This window comes from Serinus canaria, chromosome 1 (genome assembly GCF_022539315.1).
Source record: "Serinus canaria isolate serCan28SL12 chromosome 1, serCan2020, whole genome shotgun sequence".
NCBI lineage: Eukaryota > Metazoa > Chordata > Aves > Passeriformes > Fringillidae > Serinus > Serinus canaria.
Window position 1 is genome coordinate 86799199 of NC_066313.1, and position 23467 is coordinate 86822665.

A 23467-nucleotide genomic window follows, 5' to 3' on the forward strand; every position below is an offset into this window, starting at 1 on the left:
CAATTGGGAATTCAGACCAGCTGAATAAGGAAGAATAAAAAAAGTGCTGTAAATAAAGACCATCCATCCCTCCCTAGGCCTTTGTAAACTCTGTCCATTCCTGCAAGCTGACTCAGTCTAGCAGCTTTCTGTGCCTTGCAGGCTCACAACCAAATCTATGGTCTTTGTCTTCTGAATTTTCCAAGAGGAAAAAAAAAAAATCTTTCCCATTATATTGTGTTGCAGGGTTAAGGAGTGGGACAGAGTTAACTTCCTACATAACACATATGATTATATGTTTTAGATTTGTGACTAAAGCAGTGTAGGCAGAACACAAACATTTTTGCTTTGGGTGAACAGTGCCTGCACAGCCAGTTTTCCACACAGAGTCCCAGCAGGCAGGCTAGGAGTAGGTGAGAGGCTGGGAGGGTACTTGGGTGAGAGAGCTGACCCAAACTGGACAATTCCAAATGATGCAATTGCTCAACACTAAAAGCTGGGAAAAAGAAGAGGGTGGGGGCTTTGCCTTCCATGGAAACCATTTCTCAGAGACTGGGTGAGCACCAGGCTTATTTGGGAGAGATGGTGAGTGGTCTTTGCATCATTTGGGTTTTCTTCTTCTTTACCTCACTCATTAAACTGCTCTTACCTCAGCTCCTAAGAGAACCCATTTGATTGTCTAGTTCTCTCCCATTGGGGCAGGAGGAGGAAGGGGCTATGAGGGCACTTTGCTGCTGGCTGGGGTCACTCACCCCAAGGCAATTGCTCTGTGAGATGCACAGGGGTGCACCTGCCTGGCAGTGCAGCAGTTGCAATGATAGATAGCAAGCAAGGATGAGCAATCAGGCTTGGGCAAAAGGAGGAAGATTACTGGGAAAAAAAAAATCATCAGATATGCATGGAGTGCTCCAAAGTTTAATTTCCTTTGACTATTTCTGTCCCAAAACATAGACAGAACTGTGCACCTCCTCTCAGCATTTCCATGCTGCTGTGCAGACAGCACAGAGCACTTCACATCAGCATCACCCTCTGCCATCCCAGCACTGACATAATGTAACCTCTCCAGCAAGACAGAAGAGCAGCAATTGCTCACTGAGGCTCCTTTCAGAGCAGGAACAGCTTGGCCATGCTCCAGTGCTTCATGTTTCAAAGCCTGATGCTGCAACATCCCTGAGTTTGTCCATGTCAGCCAGGCAGATCCATCAGACTCACAGGGCAGTGCTGCCTCCTTTGCTGGTAACACCTGCCAGCAAACCATTCTGCCAAAGAATGTTGGAAGTATTATGGCTGTGCCTTTTTTTTTTTTTTTTTTTTTTTTTTGAGGAGGACAGGTCATCATTTCCTTTAAGTTCCTACTTGTGATACAAACATGTTGGGGATGGGGGATTGAGCACTTCTATCCCAGGACTGTTTCCCAGGTGGAAGATGTAGCCTTCCTTGCTTAGAACAGCTTTCTCTATAGTGGGGTGGATGGAGCCCACGTTGCTGTGCGTGGCTTTGACAGCACTTAAGGCCACTGTTCCCTGTGACTTGTGCTTTGACAGCACTTTTGACAGCACTTAAGGCCACTGTTCCCTGTGCTTTGGACCTTCCAACTGTTTCAGCTAGGGTAGGGACCAGCACATTCAGAGGATCTTGCTCCTTGTTGAAGAGTATGTCAGCATCTAGGGAAAAAACTGCATGAATAAACAAGCTGGTGCCTGTCCCAGGCTGTATATGGCAACAAACCAAGATGGATAAAGACTTGTCAGATCTGCTATTATGAAATAAGCCATAGAAGGACTGAGACAAGGAACAGAAAGCCAAAATCTGTTTTCTTTTTTGCAAGAAATATGAATTGTTATTTTAGCAAAGCTTCCCTGTTGATACAGAGTTGCATTCAGGAGCCTCCTGCCATATAGAAAGAGCTCTGTTTTGCTTCAGAACTATTGCTGCTCTTCATGGTAACTCTACAGAGTCAAGAGCTGCAAATAAGGCATTCCCTTCTGCCACCTGAAATCCTCGCACAGGGAAATGCTCACAACAGAGGAACTATGGATTTGTGGCAGCTACATTCCCAGGAACTTCAGGGAGGGGATGTAAGGTTGTTAGGGCTAGCAGTGTTGAGCATACAGTTCCCTCACTGTTAACAAAGCATCTTCTTCCTGTGGACCAGCCCCTAACAACCCTCAGAGACTTTCTGGCCTCACGTAGCATTGAACTCAATACTAGCAAGGCTGGGGACTGGCTCAATCCATCAAACTAATTGAAGCCTTGTTTTGCCCTCTGTAGCCTGCTCTCTAAGACAATTATGCCTCTTTCAACTTTGAAACTCAATTCAAACCCTGGCAAAAACTGTATTTTTTCCAATACATTACGTTTCTAAAAATTTGTTGAAAAAAATAGATTAAGACATCAATACCTAGATGGCAGTGAACTCACCAGCTACCAAACCAATCTATACAGGCTAAGGGGAGCTGCGAACACCTTAGAACAGAAACTAACAGATCCTTATTTCCCCATATAGCAAAAAGTTAGGCATGAGGATTCTCTAGATTACATATTTATGTAACAATTTAAAATAAATTAGGTCTGCAAGCCCCTCTGTAACTTGCCTGTAGACTAGTAATGTGGCTGACAATGCTCCTTAGCAGCCCACATAGAGAAATAAAGGAAAAGTACATCATGCGTGAAATAAATAATAAAATTCAACTGTGGATCTTACACTGTTGTAACCTCCAGCAGCAGGAGTGGTCCTACTTGTGAGGATCAAAGGATGCACAGCAGCAGGTGCCTTGCACACCCTTCTGGAAAGCTGGTCCCACTCAGCAGCACTAAGCTGGCCAGTTCCCTCTGCTGCATTGTTTATTTCCTACTGAGAGTGAGGACTTGCACCCAGCACCAGCTGAGCTGCCCATTTGTACAGATCACTGTGAGTAAATAGGCACAACCAAGTTTGGTCATGTTATTTTTACCTTGTTTGCCTGACCCAATGACAGCTGAAAATTTCAATTCTCAAATTTTCAAAAGGAAAAAAAAATTCCTGAGAGCACATCTCAGCTTCATTTACTCCCAAATCCTGTATTCCCAAGCTTTCAGTGCTGTATTCTGCTACCCTCCATCAAAAGCAACTCTTCCGGAGATGCAGCAGCTCTTTCTTACCTGTGGTTCCCAACACACTTGAAGCCTCTTTTCTCCTGCTGATATGTCTAAACCCAGACAGGAGCAGAGCACCTGCAAACTTCCATCTGCCTTTTTAAAGACTCAGTTCAGACCAGACAACTTCAAAGTACCCCAGACTTTCAGTCTCAAGCACCAGCAGACTCTTAACATGATTCATGCCGTTTGAATTAGCCCCACGTCACTGGTTTCAAAACCTAAGGGCAACAGCTACCTCAGCTCCTGCTGCTGGAAGACACTATTAAAAAAGAATATGGGAGCTGAATCAGGAACCTCTGAAACAAAAAACAGAAGAGGAAAGCAGCAAATCCGCAGTCTTGTTGCTCAGGCCCAGTGGGAGGCATCACACACACTCACAGATGGGTTGTACTGGTACCAGACACTTGGCCTCTCCAATTTGCTCCTTTTATGAAGGAAGTCAGGCTGAGACATAACCTAAAGAGCTTTTAAATCCTTCTCTCTTGTATCTAAAGGTTCTGACTTACCAGGGTTTTTTTTTTTTTGAATATACACATTTTGTGCTAGTCAGTAGCAGCAAGCTTGTGCCTGTACAAATTCACATACTTAGTACTGAAGTCACTGGATTAAATAAAAAAATAGCTCTGGAATTAACAGTGGTAGCCAGAGCTCCCATTTACTCTCCATGGTTGAGCTGAATGTGTGACCAGGGTTGTACCCATGTCCCATCTCTTCACAGACTTTGGCATTCAATGGCACAATTTGCACAAGGAGTGAAATCTAAGGAGAAAGAGCATCATCCCCCAAATATAATCTCCATCTTAAGAGTTTTAAGGGTTAAAACCTCCATGCTGGCAGCTGATTACAGTTCTCTCCAAAGAACTATTGAAGAAGTGGGCACTACTTTCACACATGTCCAGCTGTGGCTTCGAGTACAGGGAGAGGCTGTGCTTTGTGAGTGTTTCAGTAATGACAGGTTACAGGCACATTTGGAGCAGCACACCATGGTGTACTTTTCAGGCAATTTAATATGGAATAAAAACCAGATCAAGAACCTAGAAAAAGGCTTCATACAAAAAAAAGCAGATCTCAAGCTGCTTGGCTGTGAAAAGAAGAAGGTAATGTATAATATCTAAATTCCATCTCTGAATCCAGACAGGAAAATGCACCATGGCTCCCCATCTCGGCTGTATGGCAGATTTCCAATGGGAGAAAACGTGCACTTGTGAGCAAGGAAAACCCATAAGCCTTAAAAGATCCCTGCAGCCCCACCCCAGGCAGGGCACAGCAATGAATTCAGCAACCCCACCACTGCTGGACTCCCTGGGAGCTTTAGCAGACTGACTGGGATGGGACTCCAAGCCATGCAAACACTGTGAGGCTCTGGCAGAGAGGTCAGACAAAGGGGCCTAAATGACACACTGCTCTCAGAGTCTTCCTAGGGCTGGGCATAACATCTTTGCTACTGCTAACTCCCAATTTACCATCAACCTAGAGATACTCAAAAACTAATAAAACCATCAAGCTCTAATGAGATAAAGTCAAGTCACTTTGCTTGATGAGGTTTAGGATTTTCAATTTTGAGTGGCACGAAGCCAAAACACCTTTTAAACATCTTTTAAAAACTAGGAGAAATATTCAATATAAGGGGAAAATTGAAGAGTTTTTAATTTTTTTTTTTTGTTTTTTTTTTTTCTTGGGGGTTTTGGTTTTTTTTGTTTGTGTTTTTTTTGTTTTTGTTTTTGCTAAGACGACAGGCATAGCTACCAAAGTTGAAAGCATTTACTGGCACTTTGGTAACTGCTTAAAATAGAAACACTTCCTCAGTATTTCCTCAGGAAGGCTGAAGTTAGGCTCCATGGTTTAAAGAAATATTATATTCCTGCATCACTATCAACTACCTGAATTGGAATAAATCAGGATGGTTTTGTCTGATCTATTTCAACAGACATCCTGCAACCCTTACTATATATCTGTTAGGAGACAAGCAACGCAAGATCAAAGTTATTAACTTTGAGTGGATTATTTACAGACTGTTACTTCATATTTAATACACAATAAATCCACAGATGTGCAAATCCAGAGAAATGCCCACAGTGAAACCTTAAAACTAGCAAACAGAAGTTTCAGTATTTTATTAAAATAGCATATTCAACCACTGTAACCAATAATACATTAACTTTATTCCCAGAGTACGCACAACACAGTAGTGATTCAAAATATCCTTATCCATGGTAATCAATGAAAATATCTCAAATTCAAGTGTACAACTAAAACTAAACCTTTGAAAAAATCTCTCCTTTAAAGAATACATAAAGCTCTCATACAGAATTCTTTTAAACTCTTCTATATGCAGATGTCAGTGTCTCTCACCTGACAATACCACTAGCTTTTTTCTTATGCATAGTAGAACATCTCATATTTTATAGTACCCATTTTATAAATAAATTGGCATTTTTCATCCCATTTGTGTTTATCATCAGCTTCACAAAGAAACCAGTAAATAAAACTGTCAAGGACAGTCACAACAAAATGATCTCACATCAAGATATAAAACTTGAAGATACTAAAAGATGCTTCTACTCTATTTTACATAAAAAGACAGATTTAAAAAGTGCAAGGCAAGATTTGCAGGGAAAGGGAATATTTATGTTATTTTTAGGCACATCCACTTCTTTAAAGCAAGCTTCAGAATGAAATTCCAGTTCGTTCTTCATGATACCTGTTTTAAAGTCTCTCTCTCAAAAAAAAAAAAAAAAAATTAAAAAAAATTACATCCGTCAAATGTCAAGCGGGGAATTTCCTGTCCAACTAATAGTCTTCAGTTATGTCTTGTTCTTCCTTTTTTCATCCTTGCTGGTTTTGGTTTGGGAATATACTGATTGTTTGCCTGATACTCAAGTTCTTTACGGAAGTAATGAATTGCTTTATTCAAACCTTCTTCCAATGGGACCTGTTCCAAAAGTGAGGAGAGAATCGTATCACTCTAGGTTCACATCACCTCATTTCACAACAGCATCTTTTATAAAACAGCTATCACAAGGGAGCCAGGGAATCTCACTCAGCCAATCTAAGTATTAACAGCACCACATGCTGGTTACATCTCCTCACTGCTGATGCAGTTCAGCTTTTAAACAGCCCATGTATTTCTGACATAAGTAGAAAACCCCAACAAATTTAAATCTCACACATGGTTATGATGGGTCTGTTTAGTATCAAAACAGACATGCATAATTCTATTTTCAGTTCCTAATGTATTGAAAGAGACAAGCACCCAGCATTTAAGCCCCTTCTGTTTGTAAGGATTAACGATCATCTTTCGCAGCATGGTATAAAGCTGGCATCCAGTATCTCATTTGATATTCTTCAATCCTATACAAATAATTGTAATCCTACAAATTGCAGTGCTTAAACACAGGCATAGAATATGGAGACAGGAACGACAGAGGAGTTGTTTTCTCAGGAGCCATATGCTCTGACATGCTTGCTGACACCATCATCAGTACAGGAAGATAAAAACAGCAGCACAGAAACTGCTTGCCTTGCTGTACCAACTCTGAACTGCTACTTCAGAGCAAGTTTTCTTACTGCCTGTGCCAAACACAGAAGGCCAGAAATACAAAAGTTAAACCTTCTGTGTTTGCAACACTTTGCTTTCACCCTTATGCTGTCAGACATGGTCTATCAATATCAGGTGCCTCTGTGAATCCTTTCAGGAAGGTCTGAATCTTTTTCTATTATTAGGCTTACATTTAATAGGTAGGCTCACATGTTTCCTGGAATGATTTTTGTCTGCAAATTTAAAGAAAGCTACAAACCACCGTGCTAGTTAGAATGGGGAGCTGGCTATGAAAGTCCACTTTTGAGAATTAGGCAGATCTTACCTCTCAAAGCAAACCAACTCCTATTGCCAGCAACAGGAACGAGGACTGCAGCAGCACCAGCAAACCCACTGGCTACAGGCTTGGTAATGTAAGTAACTATGTACCATACACTGCAAATGATTTATTTGGCTTACAGAAAGGTAACCATTTCATAATATGCAAGTGAAAAAGTTAAAATGTTAAAACTGTTCTGGAGATGGCATTAGGCAGATACTCCAGTAAGGGAAATGTACTGTTATCATGTGGCCCCTCCTCAGCCCCCTCTGCCTCCTGGTGTTTTACCACACAGAAACAGTAATTCATCTGTACATACCACGGGTTCCCAGCCAAGCAGTAACTTGGCTTTTCTGATGTCAGGTTTTCGTTTCTGAGGATCATCCTGTGCTTCTGAGAGAAACTGGATTTCACTCCCACTGCCTATTAAACAAGATACTGTGATTTATCATCTGCAATTCACTATGCTTTGCATTTACATCTGTTCTACCAAGTGGAGCAGCATAGGTCTTTCTGCAGCTCTCTGCTTCATAATTCAATCACTGAAATGCTTTGCACAGACACAGGTGCACTTCATGCAACAACCAGGTGATCCACCTGTCCCACAGCAACATGGGTCCATAAAGCATTTCACAAAGATTTCAGCATGGATTCACAAAAATCAAGTTATGCTCACAGACCAGTCTATTAACCTTCTATGAGGAAATGACTGTTTCAGTAGCAAAGGACAGAACAGTGGATATCACCTGCTTTGACTTCAGTGATGCCTTTGACACTGTCTCCCATTACACCCTCACTGAGTGGATGAGCTGGATGAGCAGTGAGGGGGACAGAAAACTGCATGGCCAGGCCCAGAGGATGGTGATTAGTTAGAGACTGGTAACTCGGGCTATACCCTGAGGGTCAACGTTGGATCAATACTGAATTGCTGATACACCAGAGCATGGTGCTGCCATCCAGAGCTCGAGAAAGGTGGCTGCAGAAAGGGCTCACAAGAACCTCATGAAATTCAATGAGTTCAAAGTCCTGAATTTGGGGAAGTAAAGGCTGGGGGCCAACCAGCTGGAATACAACTTGTCAGGAAAAGACTGAGGGTCCTGGTGGGCTCCAAGCTGAATATGAACCCATGTGTGCTTGCCACAAAGAAGGCAAATGATATCTTTGGGCTGCAGAAGTGCTGCCAGCAGGACAAGGGAGATGGGCTTTCCCACTAATCAGCACTGATGAGATCCATATGGAGAACTGGGTCCAGTTCTAGGCTTCCCAGTACAAGAGAGACAGGGAAATACAGAGCAAGTGCAACAAAGGGGCCACGATGATGATGAATGGACTGAAATATGAGGAAAGGCTGAAAGACCTGGGGCCCTTCAGTTTGGAGAAGAAAAGGCTATGGGGAATTTAATCCATGTGTATAAATACCAGATGGGAGGGATTAAGAAGAGAAAGCCAGGTTCCTTCCAGTGGTGCCCAGTGACAGGATCAGAGAGACAAACTGAAACACATATGGCCCAAGGAGGATGTGGAGTCTCTGCCTTTGGAGACACTTAAAAGCCATCTGCACACGGTCCTGGGCCACTGCTGGTTGTAGGCTGCCCTGCCTGACCAGAGGGCTTGGACCAAGTGACCTTCAGAGGTCCTTTCCAAGCTCAATCATTCCATGATTGTCAGCACTTTGGCATTACAAAAAGGCATCAGTTCCTTTTTGCCCATACTCTCCAGTCTGATTTAAATAACCAAGCACTTGCCTTTCCTCAGAACAACACACAGAAAGAGGCCAATTCTTCTACCCAAATCTAGCAAATAGTTTACATGCCATTTTAGAACTAAACCGCCTCCCTGAGTGGACTGGAACGCATCAAGTTGTTTGTGAACAGAAAAACAGAGGTGACAATTAATCTATCTGTCTGATGGGTTTGGTGCTGTGATTTTTCCATTTCCTTCCCTGATCTGTGAATTCACAAAAGTTTTCCAGAGGGAACAGTCTTTTATTAGAAACAACACATGCATCAGCTTCTGTGTTATATGTCTGAACTTGTCTTTTTCAGATCTGTCAGAAGCACTTCTGAAATGTACAAACTTAAAAGCCATTGCCTAATGGCAGCAGGATGTTTGAACTCATTAAGGAGCCACACTAGAACACCAAGCACAATCATTTCCTTCCGTTCTTGAGAGCTCTGATTTGCTACAGGTGTCAGAGCTAGAGTGAGGAGGAAGCCACAGTGTTTTCTTCCCAGGAGCTGTCAACCCTTTCAAGAATCACTGTCAGAAACAGTGAAGAGAACAGAGAAAGACTGTTGCCACAGCATGAGGTTTTTAACCCTAGTTGAAGGAATACAGCCTGCACAACTGGTGAACCACCTTCCCGAAGTATCTCTATTGCAGCTAAGATAATTTACAGGACATTTTCATTCACACATTTTACACTTCATTTTTGTATAGTCCTTGTGCTAAAACCTAGAAAATTGTCTAAACATTATAAAAACCAGTGGGTACAGATTGCATAGACACATAGAAAATGTATTCATTCTACTCTTCATGCAACAGTTTACAGACAATTGAGATGATTTTGATTATCTTATTAATATTTACTGATATGATTAAATGCCTTTGTTAAAATTATTAAAAATCTAAAGACTAATTAAGTTATCCACATTTTACACACACTAATCAATTAATAATTATCTAATGACAATAAGTACTTCATAAACTTTACAAAAGAATTACTAATTGTACTCACCAACAAGCTTTTTAATTAACTGGGCAAACTCTAGGATAGTGTGCTCTTCTGGGTTTCCCTACAAATATAAAAGACACTCATTTAAATTACAATTAAACACCTTACAACATGCTAGACATGGTTCCAACAGGGGCAGGTTCAACTCTGAGAAAGCTAAACTTTAAGCTTTATTCTACTTTGTTGAAAAAAAAAACAACAAAAAAACACCTTTGACAAGTTCCTTACTCATTAGAAAATTTTCCTCCATTGTATTCATGTTGGTAATTAAGTGTATGTAGGGAGGTGTTGTTTTCTGCCTCCCCTACCCCGCCCCCAAAAAAATAAAATCAGTCTGTAAAGAGCTGGCAATCACAGTAAAGCCCTATTTCACCAAGCAGCCCACACAGCCATATCATTTGGGAATCTGGATTCAAGGACTGTGCCCAGTTGAGGTATCATGAAGAAGTATGCTAAGTTCTTGGTTCATGCAAAGTTAGGAACCCAGGCTCATTTAGCTGCAAGCAATTGCTTCTGAATCCACTACAGCTTACATATCAATACAGAAGGGCTATCTGCTTTCCTTTGCAATATTCATTTTTTTTTTATTTAACCAACTTGCACATAATTTCCTGATCAATATTTTACAATCAAATGCTGAACACTTTCTGCTAGCATTAGCTCCCCTTCATCAGACTCAATTCCCTCCATCCCTAGCTTTCCTTGTTTCAAAACTCTTCTTTATCACATCTTGTTTGACCAAAAGCTGAGCACTTAAGATACATATAGATTTAAATACTGAATTTTCTGAAGACAAAGCATGTGATAGAGTTTAAACGTATCAGCATTTGGATAGAAACACAGAAATTAATTCATGGCCACAGGAGAAAAGGAAAATCTAATGAACTGTCCTGCAGAGTTGAATATTTGATTTGGCAAAAGCTGGCATACACAAGAAATTACTTGGGGTATGCATCCTTTTCCTATTCTTAAATCCACTACTAAGAATAACAGGACAGAACAAAAATCTTATTAGACAAGTCAAGCTCCAAGCATTTTAAACTATATTAGAGAACTATTCCACAAAATACTATCACATTTTCCTTGAATCCAGGGTAGTATGAAATTATTTCTAATTATCCAGAGCTAAGTATTCCTTCAGTGCTTTTTTTCCACTAAAATCAGTCTTCAATCATTTTCTTGGTGCACTTTGCATGTGTGACCCATATTTTTTCCCTTCCTATTCTAATTACATCCATCTTCCTAAAACAAATTTAAAAGTCCAGCAACTTTATCCTGTTCTTGGAAATGTACAATCTCAATATCCAGGGGCTCAGTCTTCTTACTTATAAAGAGAATGGGAGAACAGATTCTTCATAATGGAAAGACCTTTTTTCGTTCCATTTATTTTTTCTAGAAATCAGTATCAGTGACAAGGAGGAAAACAGAGGTGGTGTTGACCAGTGCACTGTAACTCAGGAGAGTGGAGCACTCATACTCACCAAGTTGACAGGACTGCTGACATTGCTGTTCATCAATGCCACCAACCCATTCACAAGATCACTGTAAAAGAGGGAAGAACAGATTTGGGCTATTTCCACTTCTCTATACATAATATTCCTGGTCTAAAAAAGAGAGCTGACTCCTAAGAGCTCCAGTAAATCAGGCAGCTAAGGAAGGCTGAAATCAGATTTCAATGGGTGCATGTTTTCTTGAGTGTTTGTATTAAAAAATGCTTAATATTTCCTCTTCTCTCCGGTATCTGGAGGCTAATTTCCAATGAATTTCAAACAGAATAAAGCAAGTAGTAATGCAGAGGCACATAACACTACCACCTGCTTTGCAGCCTGCTGTTTGAATTGTCTTCTCATTTTCAAATTTTTTTAAACCAAGTTTGTTGAAAACCAGTACTTTGATGTTACTTTCCCCCAGCAATATAACCCAAAGTTATTTTGGATTATTAGCCACAGATGTAGCACCTTGGGCCTAGACGTAGAAATCCAGATCTTTTCATTATGACTCAAAATCAAGAAAGGAATGGGTACTTGGACCGGATGGTGTTTCTTTAACATCTATTACCACTGATACCACCTTCAGCAAAAAAAAAGAGTATTTCCAAGCCAAAAATGCTTAAAACAACCCAGAAGTTCAGCATGGGATTTTTTTAGCCTTTTTTTTTTTTTTTTTTGTGCACAGTCTGCACAGCAACCACAGCAGTCCCAAAGACACGAGGTGGCAGCATTGCATTAAAATGCAAGGAGTGACAAACTGTTCAGCACTAAAAACTTGTCTGCTACTTGCTGCCTCTGGAAGGGAAGAGCATGTTAGTATCTCAAGTAAAATTCTAAACCAATTAATGTTTTTCTCCTTGATTTTAAAAAATTTTTATGTCTCCCTTCTGAAAGTAAAGCTGGATCCTAAGAGCTCCAGTAAAGCAGATTGGGCAGCTGAGGAATGCTGAAATCAGATTTCAATGGGTGCATATTTTTTTGAGTGCTTGTATTAAAAAATTATTTTAAAAAATAAAGCAACTGCACATGCATACAAAGCTGACCAGGCTAAGTGAACCATGAAGTAAATTATCAGCAAGAACAAACAAGGCTTACCTGACATACTGGAAAGCTCTTGTCTGAGTTCCAGGTCCATAGACCTAAAACCACATGAAAAATGGGCACGTTAATAAACACAGAAGCCCTCTCTAGCCCAATTATCTTCTCTTAACTATTCTAAAAAATTGCCTCAAGAAGAAACACTCAAGACACAAGCTCAATATTACAGGAATGGATAGAAATGTGCTTGCAGAGCCTTTGGCAAAGTATCAGTTCACTGAAGGTCATCTTCCTCTTGGATCTGTCTCCAGTAAACATATCCCAAGGCATTTTGTTAATCAGAACTCTGCATGAAGAAAACCTTCTTCGGGGTGTAGGACAGAGTGATGCTTTGTGCTCTTCTGGAACATTGGAAGAAGGTGCAGCCTGCACTCACAGCCAGAAAAGAGTGCCAAACATTTAAAGCAAACTTCAGACTACTAAGATGTGGTTATGGTGAGCAGTTTTGATTTGCACATTAACAACAGCCAGCATCAAAGAGACCACTAAATGTTAGTGGTTGCTAAAAAAATTGTTGAGAAAAAGCACCGTGTTTAAAGCAATCAGGACATAATAAATCAAAAATCATGTGGCTCTAAATATTACTATCTAGGGAAATGGAAGCAAAGTAATTTCTAGATGATACAATTCACAAAGTCACCTGTACAGATATGTATGAAAACCTTAGAGGGAAAAAAAAGAAGTTTTCTCAGGTTATATGCTGGTACTTTGGAGCAAGTTGCTGAAGTTCAAACAGACATTAATGTATACTTGAAGTGTACAGAATGGTATTTGATGCCATTATTTTTTTCACATTTTAACCGAGTGCAGCACTAAAGCCTCTAGAACATGAATACTTACATTCTGAAAGCTATTGGCAGGCACATTTAAGAGATGAAAACATTTCAGTTTAACTGGGGACACACACATTTTGCCATCAACCTGCTGCAACAGAAAGGCTTTTGGAAGGACAGAAAAGAAAGCATGCTTGTTTTCCTTGAGGACAGAAAGGGCGGTACAATGGTACACAGGCCATCTGTTACTTGGTAAGCCTTGTGCTCTCCAAGGCTGATTCAGAGCCCAAAAGAATTCCAGTTTCAGCACACACTGGGTATGATCAGGAGTCTAAGAGTTTATCCAAAAACTGATGCAGATAGGAACACACCAGGAGCATAATATCAGCCTAATGGACTCCCAAACAAATAGGAAGCTGATTTATGTATTTATGTAGAGTTTCCTGCATTCAGCTTAACTTATAGCATGTAGGATAAGTTTTACACAACTAAGTGTTTGTACATGATTTTTGCAAGGTCACCCATGTGGTTATCTTTCCCACATACAGGCAATAGCTGGAAAATACAATAGAGATTCTATCTTTCAGTTTCTTTTAATAAATCTTCCTTTGGAATAACAAAACAACAATCGTCATGTTTGCATAGGCCAGAATTTCTACAACTCAGTGACACTGTTCTCTCAAGAGAGTATTTTCCCTGTTTGAACAAGTGCTCTGAACTGAGAGACCAAATACATAGAGTTTCTAGACAGTCAACACACTTGGTATTCCTGTCAGCCAAATTCTGTGATGACGTAAGAGTGATGTTTTTTTTCTTAGGTCTCAGTCACCGCTTATTGCTGATAATTAATTTTATTTGACCTGGTCAGCTAAAGAACTCTCCCCTTACTTCTTTTCTCAGATTCAGTAATTTTCAACATCAAACAGTTATTTCCTACAGAACAGTGATGTTCGGCAGAACATTCTGTTCTAACTCCTATTACAATAACATTCTTGCTGAAGTTCAGTCAGCATGGCAATGATTGGATTTTGTTTATATCCCCAATATAAAGAATGCTGAAATGTTTGTGCAAATTTCAACTGGTAGCCTTGTTTCCTGCTGGGAAAGATCAATCCCATCAACAGAGCACATCTTCAGACATGTACTTCCATACATTTACGTTTGATATACTGCAACACTGCATTTTGGAGGAGGGGAACATCAGTATTGTCTAAAATCTATCCTCATTTGCAACACATCCGGACAAGATATAAAAGTGAATGGCTCTTCACACCACCAGGAGGTCATCACTTACTGTTAGTGGTTCTCCCTGCAGAGCTTGCAGGATAAAATTACTGACAACTCTTCCATCATTCATATGCATTCGAGGACCAAAGGTATTGAATATTCTGGCAACCCTCACTTCAACTCCTTCCTGTAGCCAAAGAAAAAAGAATTGTTACTTCCTTAATAAAAGCATCTATCTCCCTAAATGTGTAAACTCTAGCCTGACAAAACAGCGTTTTAAGAATCCCTCCTTCAGCTTCAACATGCATTATTTTCTAATAATGAAACACTTCAAATCTCTCCTGAGCCCTTGTGAAAAATGTAGTCCATACACCAAGCTAATTTATACTAGCTCTCAGTATTTGTAATGCAAATCTAAATCAGTGCTAGAACAGCTCATGATTTTAGCACATGCATTTTCTTCCACTAAGAACATGGAAGATTTTTCAATAATACCCTTCCAATAACAACTTATTTCACCTGGGACTTAGCTACTTTCTTTGCACATAAAAGTGAAGTCTCACAATCAGCAGATATAGTACCAAGGCTGCATTTCCATAGTTTATAGAAGTCCATACTTCAGAAAAGCTGAACATGTCAGAGAAGTATCTTTTACAAAGGCCATAAAGTGGTTTGGTAACCACGGCCACAATGTTTTCTAGTGCCCTTCTTATTAGGCTATGTAAATTACATTACAATCAAAGTCTTCAATGGCATAGTTTTTTCTGACAAACATTTTTATCATTTTCAGAAGTTCTTTCTACAGAATATTCTGGAAATCTTTAAAGTAAAATTCAACAAATATGTGAAATTGGAACCTTTCTGGACAAAGCATTTTAACAGGTAGAGACTGCAGCCTGAAGTAATCTCTCTTGAGTTATTTTGATTGATACATTCATTTGGACAAGCCACAGTTTATGATAAAGCCTACAAGAAGGATGTTTGGCCCTTGTGAGCTAAAACAGGATACTGCTGAGCTCAGAGCAATATGGTATGCTGTAAGCAGATAGATGCTACCATCTGAAAGTGACAGTCACAAGGTAGGGAAGAAGGTATCAACCTCAATACAGGCCTATGTATCCTCCTCATATTACCTAGTCCTCCCACCTCCCAGAAAAAGACATCCTTGTATCAGTTACTGGAAAAAATTTGTCTGAAGCTAACTGTGTGCTCTGATTCAACTGAAGTCACAACCACAGTGTTCTGGAGTTGCAAACATTCCTTCCATAACCATTCCTTCAGAGGATACACAGAACATCTTGTATTTATTACATATTTTACTAAGGCTTAGACCAATGCTTGCTCTCATCTTGGAAGAGGGTATATGTGGAAGAAGTACATTGTCAGTACATCTGCAGCTCAGTACAAGCTGCAGCTCACACACACTTCACTCAGAAGAGATCTGGAAAGACATTCTTCTTGGAAATATATGTAATTTCACATACAAGAGACACTTGCAGGAAAATGTGACCTTCTCTCTTAGGTCTCCAAGTGATTAATAAACAAATCCTCAAAGATGTTTTGTGAAAGCAGTAGAACTAGCTTTTTACAGGCAAGAGACAGGCAAAAGGCACATTCAACACATCAGCTACTACTTGGTGTTGAGAAATCAGAAACACCAAGTAGTACAGGTAAAGCCCAACACCCCCCATTGTGGAGAAAGTCAAACAACATTCAATTCCATTTAACTGCAGGTAAGATTTCATTTGTCATGATCAAACCTTGTTTGCAACTGCAACTAAATGGTAAATTAACAGCAACAAGGGAGGTAACTATTGTGCCACAGGAAAAGATACACAGTCTTTGTCCAACAAGCTTGTATCCACAACAGAGGCAAAAAGCCAACCTCACAACATCCACTGGGTGCTTCCTGCTGAAAGAGACTCTGGAAAGAGCAGAAGTCTCTTTCCATGCAAAAAAACATCAGCTGGGACCATACTCTTTAATTCTTGCTAGCTAAAATGTACAGCAGTGTAACATTTCAAATACTTCTAGCAGCACATTACAGAACCATTCCCAAAGCCTTCAAAGCATTTGGAAATATATACTCTTATAGAGCTGCTCCTTCCTTTGTTTTGCCCAGCACTTTATCTTAAGAAGGCCACTGACTCCTTCAGGAAGGGGTTGTATTTCGGATGGGCTTTCCAGATACTGCCATTAATAACAAGTGCAGAAAATAAGGCACTTGGAAGCTAGTATTCAAGATAAAAATAACTCATTCAACAATGCTGACCAAAAAGCCTCTCTTGCACTGCACAAGCTACAGCAGGAGCCTTGTTTTCCAGTATTGGTTGGAAACTAGCAAGGGATCTAGAAAAGAAAAACAACACATTCTCTATAGGCACTTACTCATAGTAACAATGAACCCATTATTTCTTCTCCCTTTTATTTATTCACCTCACCTCACTGTAATGTTGTCTTTTAAAATGAGTAACCTTTTATTTATAGTATCATTTAGCAAAGCTTTTCCCTGCAGTCTACTGCTTTGAAAAATCTATTTTCTATTCAGCTAATTTTTCATCTGCCCCTTTAAAACTGGAATCTGTCACCTCAAAAGAAACTCTTCCGCAGACAAAGAGATTTTGGAGACAGTAACTTAAAAATTGTCATAACTTTCCTTTTGCTGTTCCATGAACATCTCATTTGAAGTGATCCTTTTTATATGCTGAGTAACTCTACTCCTTTTTGTATCAACTCTGTGTTAGCTATGTCCTGTTACTCTGAATATTATCAATAACATTTAGTAATGACTGACTACCTCTACCATATTCCCACTATCAAAGTCAATTACTTCCCCAGATTTGTAGCAGTAAGTCATGTACAGTATTTTATTACACCCTAGAGAAAGAAAAAAAACCTCTTTGGCTCATATTTATACTGCTAAACATAAGAGTGCTTGAGATTTATCCCTAATGCTGAGATAAAATGCGATCAGCTGCCTTCTGCCCTCACAGTTTAAGACAATGCCTTCCCACAGCAGATTGATCAGAAAGAAAACGCCTTGAGCAATCCAAAAAAGAGCCTGAGAGCAAGATCATAAAATGCAGGATTGTGGACTAGCAAAACACTTCAGCTCACTCTATTATTTATCAGTATGAATTTCTTCACAGAGACTGTGCCTGTACAGATGAAAATAAACAGTAAAGAAGCAGAAAAGGTTGCTTATAGAGATACTGCCTCTGAATAAGTACTCAAGAGTATTCTATAGCTGTCAGTTAAAATTTAATATTAATTATGCAGTCTTGCAAAACAAAGCTGTCCACGGTTTTCAGCATGGGTCTTTGCTGGTGATTTAGTTTTAAAGATCTCAGGTCCAGGAAATATCAAGGGTATCAAGGATGCTATAATAACTCCTTAATTTAAAAAGACATATATTAATTTTATAAGCTTTTTAAGAACAGCCATTTTCTTGTGTTGACTGTCTTAGAAAACAGATGAATACAATTTAAATACCACGTTTCTTTTAACCAAAACAATTTGAATATGACATGTTGTGGCCATAATTCACAAGGATATCAGGTAAGCTTCTATTAATTACCAGTGCTTCCTTCTTTGTAAAGTCTGTGGATCTATCTAAACAGCAAGTATGAGCCAGACCTCCTTGCATAAAAGATCAGGAAAGGAAAATCTCTGCTCTCCTGCAGACAACTGGAATTAAAAAAATCTGTTGGAGAAGTCCAGACAGTAGCAGGGGTATCACTTGGTCCTGACAAAAATCTTTACCAGTGTCTCAGCCAAAATTACATACATTGTTGTCAGCATTCCTTGCTCTAATAGTCCCTTTCTTACATATTCTTTCCCATGTATTTCACAGATCATTAACTCTCAAAATTGTTCCCAAACCTCTGAATTGCAATCACAGCAGAATTACTAGCACTGTGTACACTGAATTAATCTATGATGTGTTTAAGCTACACTACTCTACAGTGAGGCTGGGTCCAAGGAATTTTATTTGTATGTGCTGTCAATTGTATAAAAAAAATGCCATTAACACTACACTAACAGATTTTTAGAATTATTTTGCAAAAACAGTGATGCTGAGATCTGAATTACACAAACACTAAAACTCCTAAACAAGTTAGGAAGGACAGCCTCAATCATCTGACTCTATACTTTGGGCATAATGCAGGTCCCTGAACACAGCCTACAATTTTACAGTTGAAATGTTATGCTTATAGTTCAACACTTCAGCTATTCTAAGACAGTTCCAAAACTATCACTTAATGTGATAGCTGTATCACAACCAAGCCCATTTCTTACCCCCAAAGCTTTCAGGGTCACATAGCTGGTATGAAAAAATGGATGAAGAATGTGGAAGGAGAAGACAAACTTTCCTGTAACACTCCCTAGTGACCTGAAGTGTTTCTTCAGCTCTGGAGAATTTCCTTACAGGTCAGTAGTATAAGAAAAGAAAGAAATCTAGTTCACAAAACACCCTGAATATGCACAGCATTTAAACTGGTGTGTATTTTTATTTAAAACACACCTAAGCAGATGATGCAGATCCCTGCCATGAAGGTAGCATCAGATTCTAGTCAGTATTTAAATTAATCCAGAGTATTGGCACAAACATTAGTACTAAGATTTCCAGGTAGCCCCAGAATGTCAAATACAATTTTTTTAAGGTTGCACAGATAATTGAATGGTAAGTCCTGAATGAAGCACAAAATTCACACTGTGATAGTGTGTGCTGAAACTCCCCTCTCACCACTTTTTCAGGTGATAATGTCAAGAAGTGCTTAATTCACAGGGTCAAAATAAGTGAACAAAACAACACCACCAGCAGAAAAGAACACACTAAAAATGCCTTGGTCAGGACAAGCTATTGAGGACCTCTGACAACAGCAAATAGTCAACTTTGACTAGATTCAAAAACCATTCTGATTCAAACAGGCTGTCTGAGATATAATGCAGAAGGTCAGTTTTGCTTCACAATTTTTGGAAACACTATTATGTATTTAAGGTACTTGGCAATGTGCATGATGATGGAAATCTTTTTAAGGAATGACCAAAAAATGCAAAATAACTTTGCCTGTTTCTTATTTTTATTGCAGGTGAGGGATTTTGGAAATATTTTAGCTTGAAATACTGCAAATCTTACTGTTTGGGGCTAGGTCACTCCTGCTGAAAATCCTCTTAAAAGCACAATGCTTATTGGCAGAGAGGAAATCAGACCATTTCAAAAGGTAAGGTTTCTTCCACTAGTAACAGCACATCACCTAAACACTACTCACCCCCTCTCTTTTCCCCACACCAGCTCAACAGTGTTTCAGAATATACCTGAACTTAGGACAAGCTTGGGCAGACTTCACTAATCCATAACAAAGTACAAGAAATATGTCACAGAGCTGCCTCTAGGACAGAGAGGTCATTTGCATAATGAGGTTTTACTTAATGTACATGTGCACTGCAGTTCCAGTTTATAAACCTTTCCTATTCACTGTAAATCCTGCATAAAATCTCTGAGATGCTATGAGGATTCACTCTGTGGTTTTAAGATATAGCCCATGATTTCAAAAATTACCTACTCATGCCCTTCTAAAAGAATATTGCAGTGTATCACAAACCTGCAAAAAATGCAATACCCTAGAGCACAAAAATTTCTCATAAAAACTGCAATCTTCAACTGCAAATGGGTTTCCAGACTGACAAGGAATATTTTGCTACAGTGAAATACTGGAGACATCATCCTGAACGAGAGAAGTATCGCCATGTTGGACCTTAAATGATTTAAAAGAGAACAAAGGAGACAGAACCTCTGCCTTCTCTGTCTGGCAGAAGAGATAAGACAAAATTACTACTCTACACTGAAATATCACCTCTTAAAGTCTCACCACTTCAGCTTGATTCTATTTTCAAATTTATAAAGTATTTAGAATTTTATAATTTAAAGGTTTATAATTCTATACAATATACTATGTTTGATTTATACTTTTTTATATTAAGGCTGCAAATAACAAGAAATACTGGTACCATTTTCTTTAGTGTGCCATATTTGCTAATTGAATTGTCCTCTAGAGCTTAGATGAACCACAATTAAGCAAGATTTACTTACAGGTAAACAGCCAATGTTATGTTAGTTAATGATGAGTTTCTACTTGTTGGTTAGGAAACACAAGGAAACTGACATGAATAATTTCTTAAACATATTTTAAATTGCATTTTTATCCTCATGTTACTGTCTTTGTCTGAAAACAGGCATTACAGAGCTAGATATTCATTAAGGTCTGTAATTTATATGTACATAATTTTAAGACATTTCAAAATTGCTTAAAATACATTGCTTTTATGTAAGTACTCATTAAAGACCTTCCCCATTCTTACCTGCATATTCTGATTTTAATTATTCTCCTTCAACATTACACATTTATCAGTAATGGCCTTCTTCAATCCCACTGACTTTTAAGCACACTAAGGTCACCTCAGTTTAATCTGTCTAAAAACTATTTACTATGCTGTAAGACATTTTATACCTATTAAGAACACTAAAGCACATTTTCCACAAGAAGACTGCTCATCTAAAAACACACAACAGATGGGAGCAATAAAGCCTTCCCATTAAAGAAAAGAGATTTTGCAACAACAGGATAAGTGCTCCTACTTAAGATGTTCTTTTGCCCTCCTACCCCTAAATGCATGTATTCCAATATTGCCATATAGTGGGCCTTCAGTAATTAGAGAAAAACCACCAAGTCTGATAGAAGTTTAATACCTGCTTCATGTATGCATAGCACATGGTCTCTGCAACCCGCTTTCCTTCATCATAGCAGGCTCTTGGACCTATTGGATTCACATGTCCCCAGTAATCCTCATTTTGAGGGTGAACTTCAGGATCTATGGGGAAAAAACACCTACCTTAGATTATGATATATCAAAAGATGACTACATGTGATGAAACTTTCAGTAGAGCATTTGTGTTATACAAGCCAGCACATCTTCTCTCTGAATTCTGCACTTTAGAAAATCTTACATTTTAACACAATTTCTTTCAAGTGAAATCATGAAAACAGCAGTGGCAGAAGATAAAAGACTAGTAAAATAACAGAGTACAAGCAAACAATGGCCAGCAACTGCTTTTCTTAAAAGAGTGTGTCAACAGAGGGTTAAAGACAACTCTTCTCTGCAAAGACAGACCACCTCAAGGGCATAAATACAACTTTTACCTAATGTGCTTCAGAGGAAATATTACAGGCTATGCAGGCAGCAGTTATGTAAGAGGCATTATAGGTTATGTAGGTAAGTAAAATATAAACAAATTTCATTAAATAGGAAACAAGGAAATAAAAAATAGAGAAAATAGAGATTTACAGTGTTTCTTAAAGAGGTAAGAGTGACACACCACAAAATACTTACACTTCTTCTATTTTACCCTAAGCATTTTTACTAGCTATCACTGGGCACAATCAGGTTAGACAATCCTTTGGTTTGACCCAGCACAGAAGTTCTTGATTATAAAAAACAAACAAACAACAATCACCTAGGAACCTTGATGGTGTGTGCTTTATATGCTTGAAAAATTACAAACACTTGGTTAAATCTCTCCCTTTGTTGTCTTAAGAATGGTATAATTTCTACTTGGTTTGAAGTTTGCATACAGTTTACTACAGAACTTCCTAGTTTTGAGAGCTAATTTTTTGAAACAACCTTGACAGTCAGTTCTGATTAAACCTTCCAGATTTTATGCTGTTCAGACATGATTATGGATGAATTTGTGCCATATGACAGCCACAGAGCAGTGGTAAATGCACAGAAGTTTTACATGATTATAAAAGCTCACAACAATCTTAAAAAGGTCTGAGAAGATGCTGTGGGAAAGGAAATACTCCAGAAGGGAGATTGTTCAGTTGCAGAAGAGTCCTTGGGGCTATCATTTTTCTCTGTAGAGCCTGAACATAGATAATCTAAGGCTTGGGAGGCAGTAGGAATGCTGCACATGCTCAGACCACTTTGGCTGGCCAATCATCTTAGTGATCTCTTGCTTGGGCATTTACTTTCAATCTTCTGAAGTTGCTCCACCAAAAGTGTACACCTGGAGCCATGTTGTCTTTCCTCACTTTTTGCTCACAAAGCTTTGTATCTTGTACCTTTGACAATTTTTTGTTTACTTGTTTGTTCTTCTCAGCTGAGACTCAAATCTCCTCCCACTGAGCAGGGTACTGTGCCTGTGTATCGCTACTAATCTTGTAACACTGCTATTATCAATTATACAATAGTTCAAAACAGAAGGAATTTTCTCTAGCAGGCACAGGGTCTGTTACACACCCTAGGAAGTACTAAAGATTGTTGCTGCATCCAGTCACCATTCTGTCCATCATTCTTTCATTCCTTCACTTCTAACAGTAAGAGGAAGATGGAGAGCATTGTCAAATATTACATTTTAAGAGACACCAGAAGAACCTGCATGCACAACCAGCATTTTCTTAGCTTGGAGGTTACATCCTTTGTCTCTTACACACTAGGGCAACTGCTAAATCTTAACAATACAATTCCTACGTGATGGGAAAAAAATATGCATATTTACTATTGAAATCTTTCTTCTCAGGTTTTCATTATGGCATCTGGAATTTAGAGTACAACAAAATTTCCACAGAAGCCCTCTGAAAAAAGAGATGTAAACCAGGACACGGGAAAGATATGGACAACACTGCAAGTCTCCTGTCACCACTCTTGACTAGATACATAAAGCAAGCACTGTAAATGCCCTTGTCATAAATTAAACAGTAAGAAAAACATCTCCTAAAAAAGCAAGCTAAGACAGTGATGAAAATCTATCATTCTGGTATCTGACAAAAGATGTGTAAATATCCTTTTACACAGTCATATCTGAAGAGCTCTAAATACTATTTTATTCTTCTTACCTCCATAAACCTCTGACGTAGAGGCCAGCAGCAGCCGTGCTCCAACACGTTTAGCTAAACCTAGATTTTGGGCAATAGGGAAAGAAGAACACAATTAGAGCAAGTGCAAGAATCTTTCCCTCATGCTAGCTGTTTTAGTGTGATCCTGTTTTACATGTTTTTAAAGACAATTTGATCTCTTTCAGTAGGCAAATTTAGCTGTAAATCACATCCTTAGCTCCCACTTCCAAACTAGAAAACTAAAGAAATATCAGAGCAGCCCCTGCATGTGATG

The 23467-nt window shown here is 39.0% G+C and overlaps 1 protein-coding gene across 3 annotated transcripts in view; it reads right to left on the reverse strand.

The window, feature by feature from the left end:
• Positions 1-5216: 5216 nt before the first annotated feature.
• UXS1 (UDP-glucuronate decarboxylase 1) overlaps positions 5217-23467 on the reverse strand; it is a 55400-nt gene continuing 37149 nt past the window's right edge. For all 3 annotated transcript variants that reach the window (XM_030234838.2, XM_030234837.2, XM_050978021.1), the window contains 8 exons: positions 23194-23253; positions 21048-21169; positions 14364-14483; positions 12294-12337; positions 11190-11250; positions 9712-9769; positions 7294-7397; positions 5217-6049 (listed from right to left, as the gene is read on the reverse strand). In XM_030234838.2, coding sequence (XP_030090698.1) covers positions 5918-6049; positions 7294-7397; positions 9712-9769; positions 11190-11250; positions 12294-12337; positions 14364-14483; positions 21048-21169; positions 23194-23253 — 701 coding nt within the window. In that variant the 3' untranslated portion in view covers positions 5217-5917. The remainder of the gene's footprint in view (positions 6050-7293; positions 7398-9711; positions 9770-11189; positions 11251-12293; positions 12338-14363; positions 14484-21047; positions 21170-23193; positions 23254-23467) is intronic.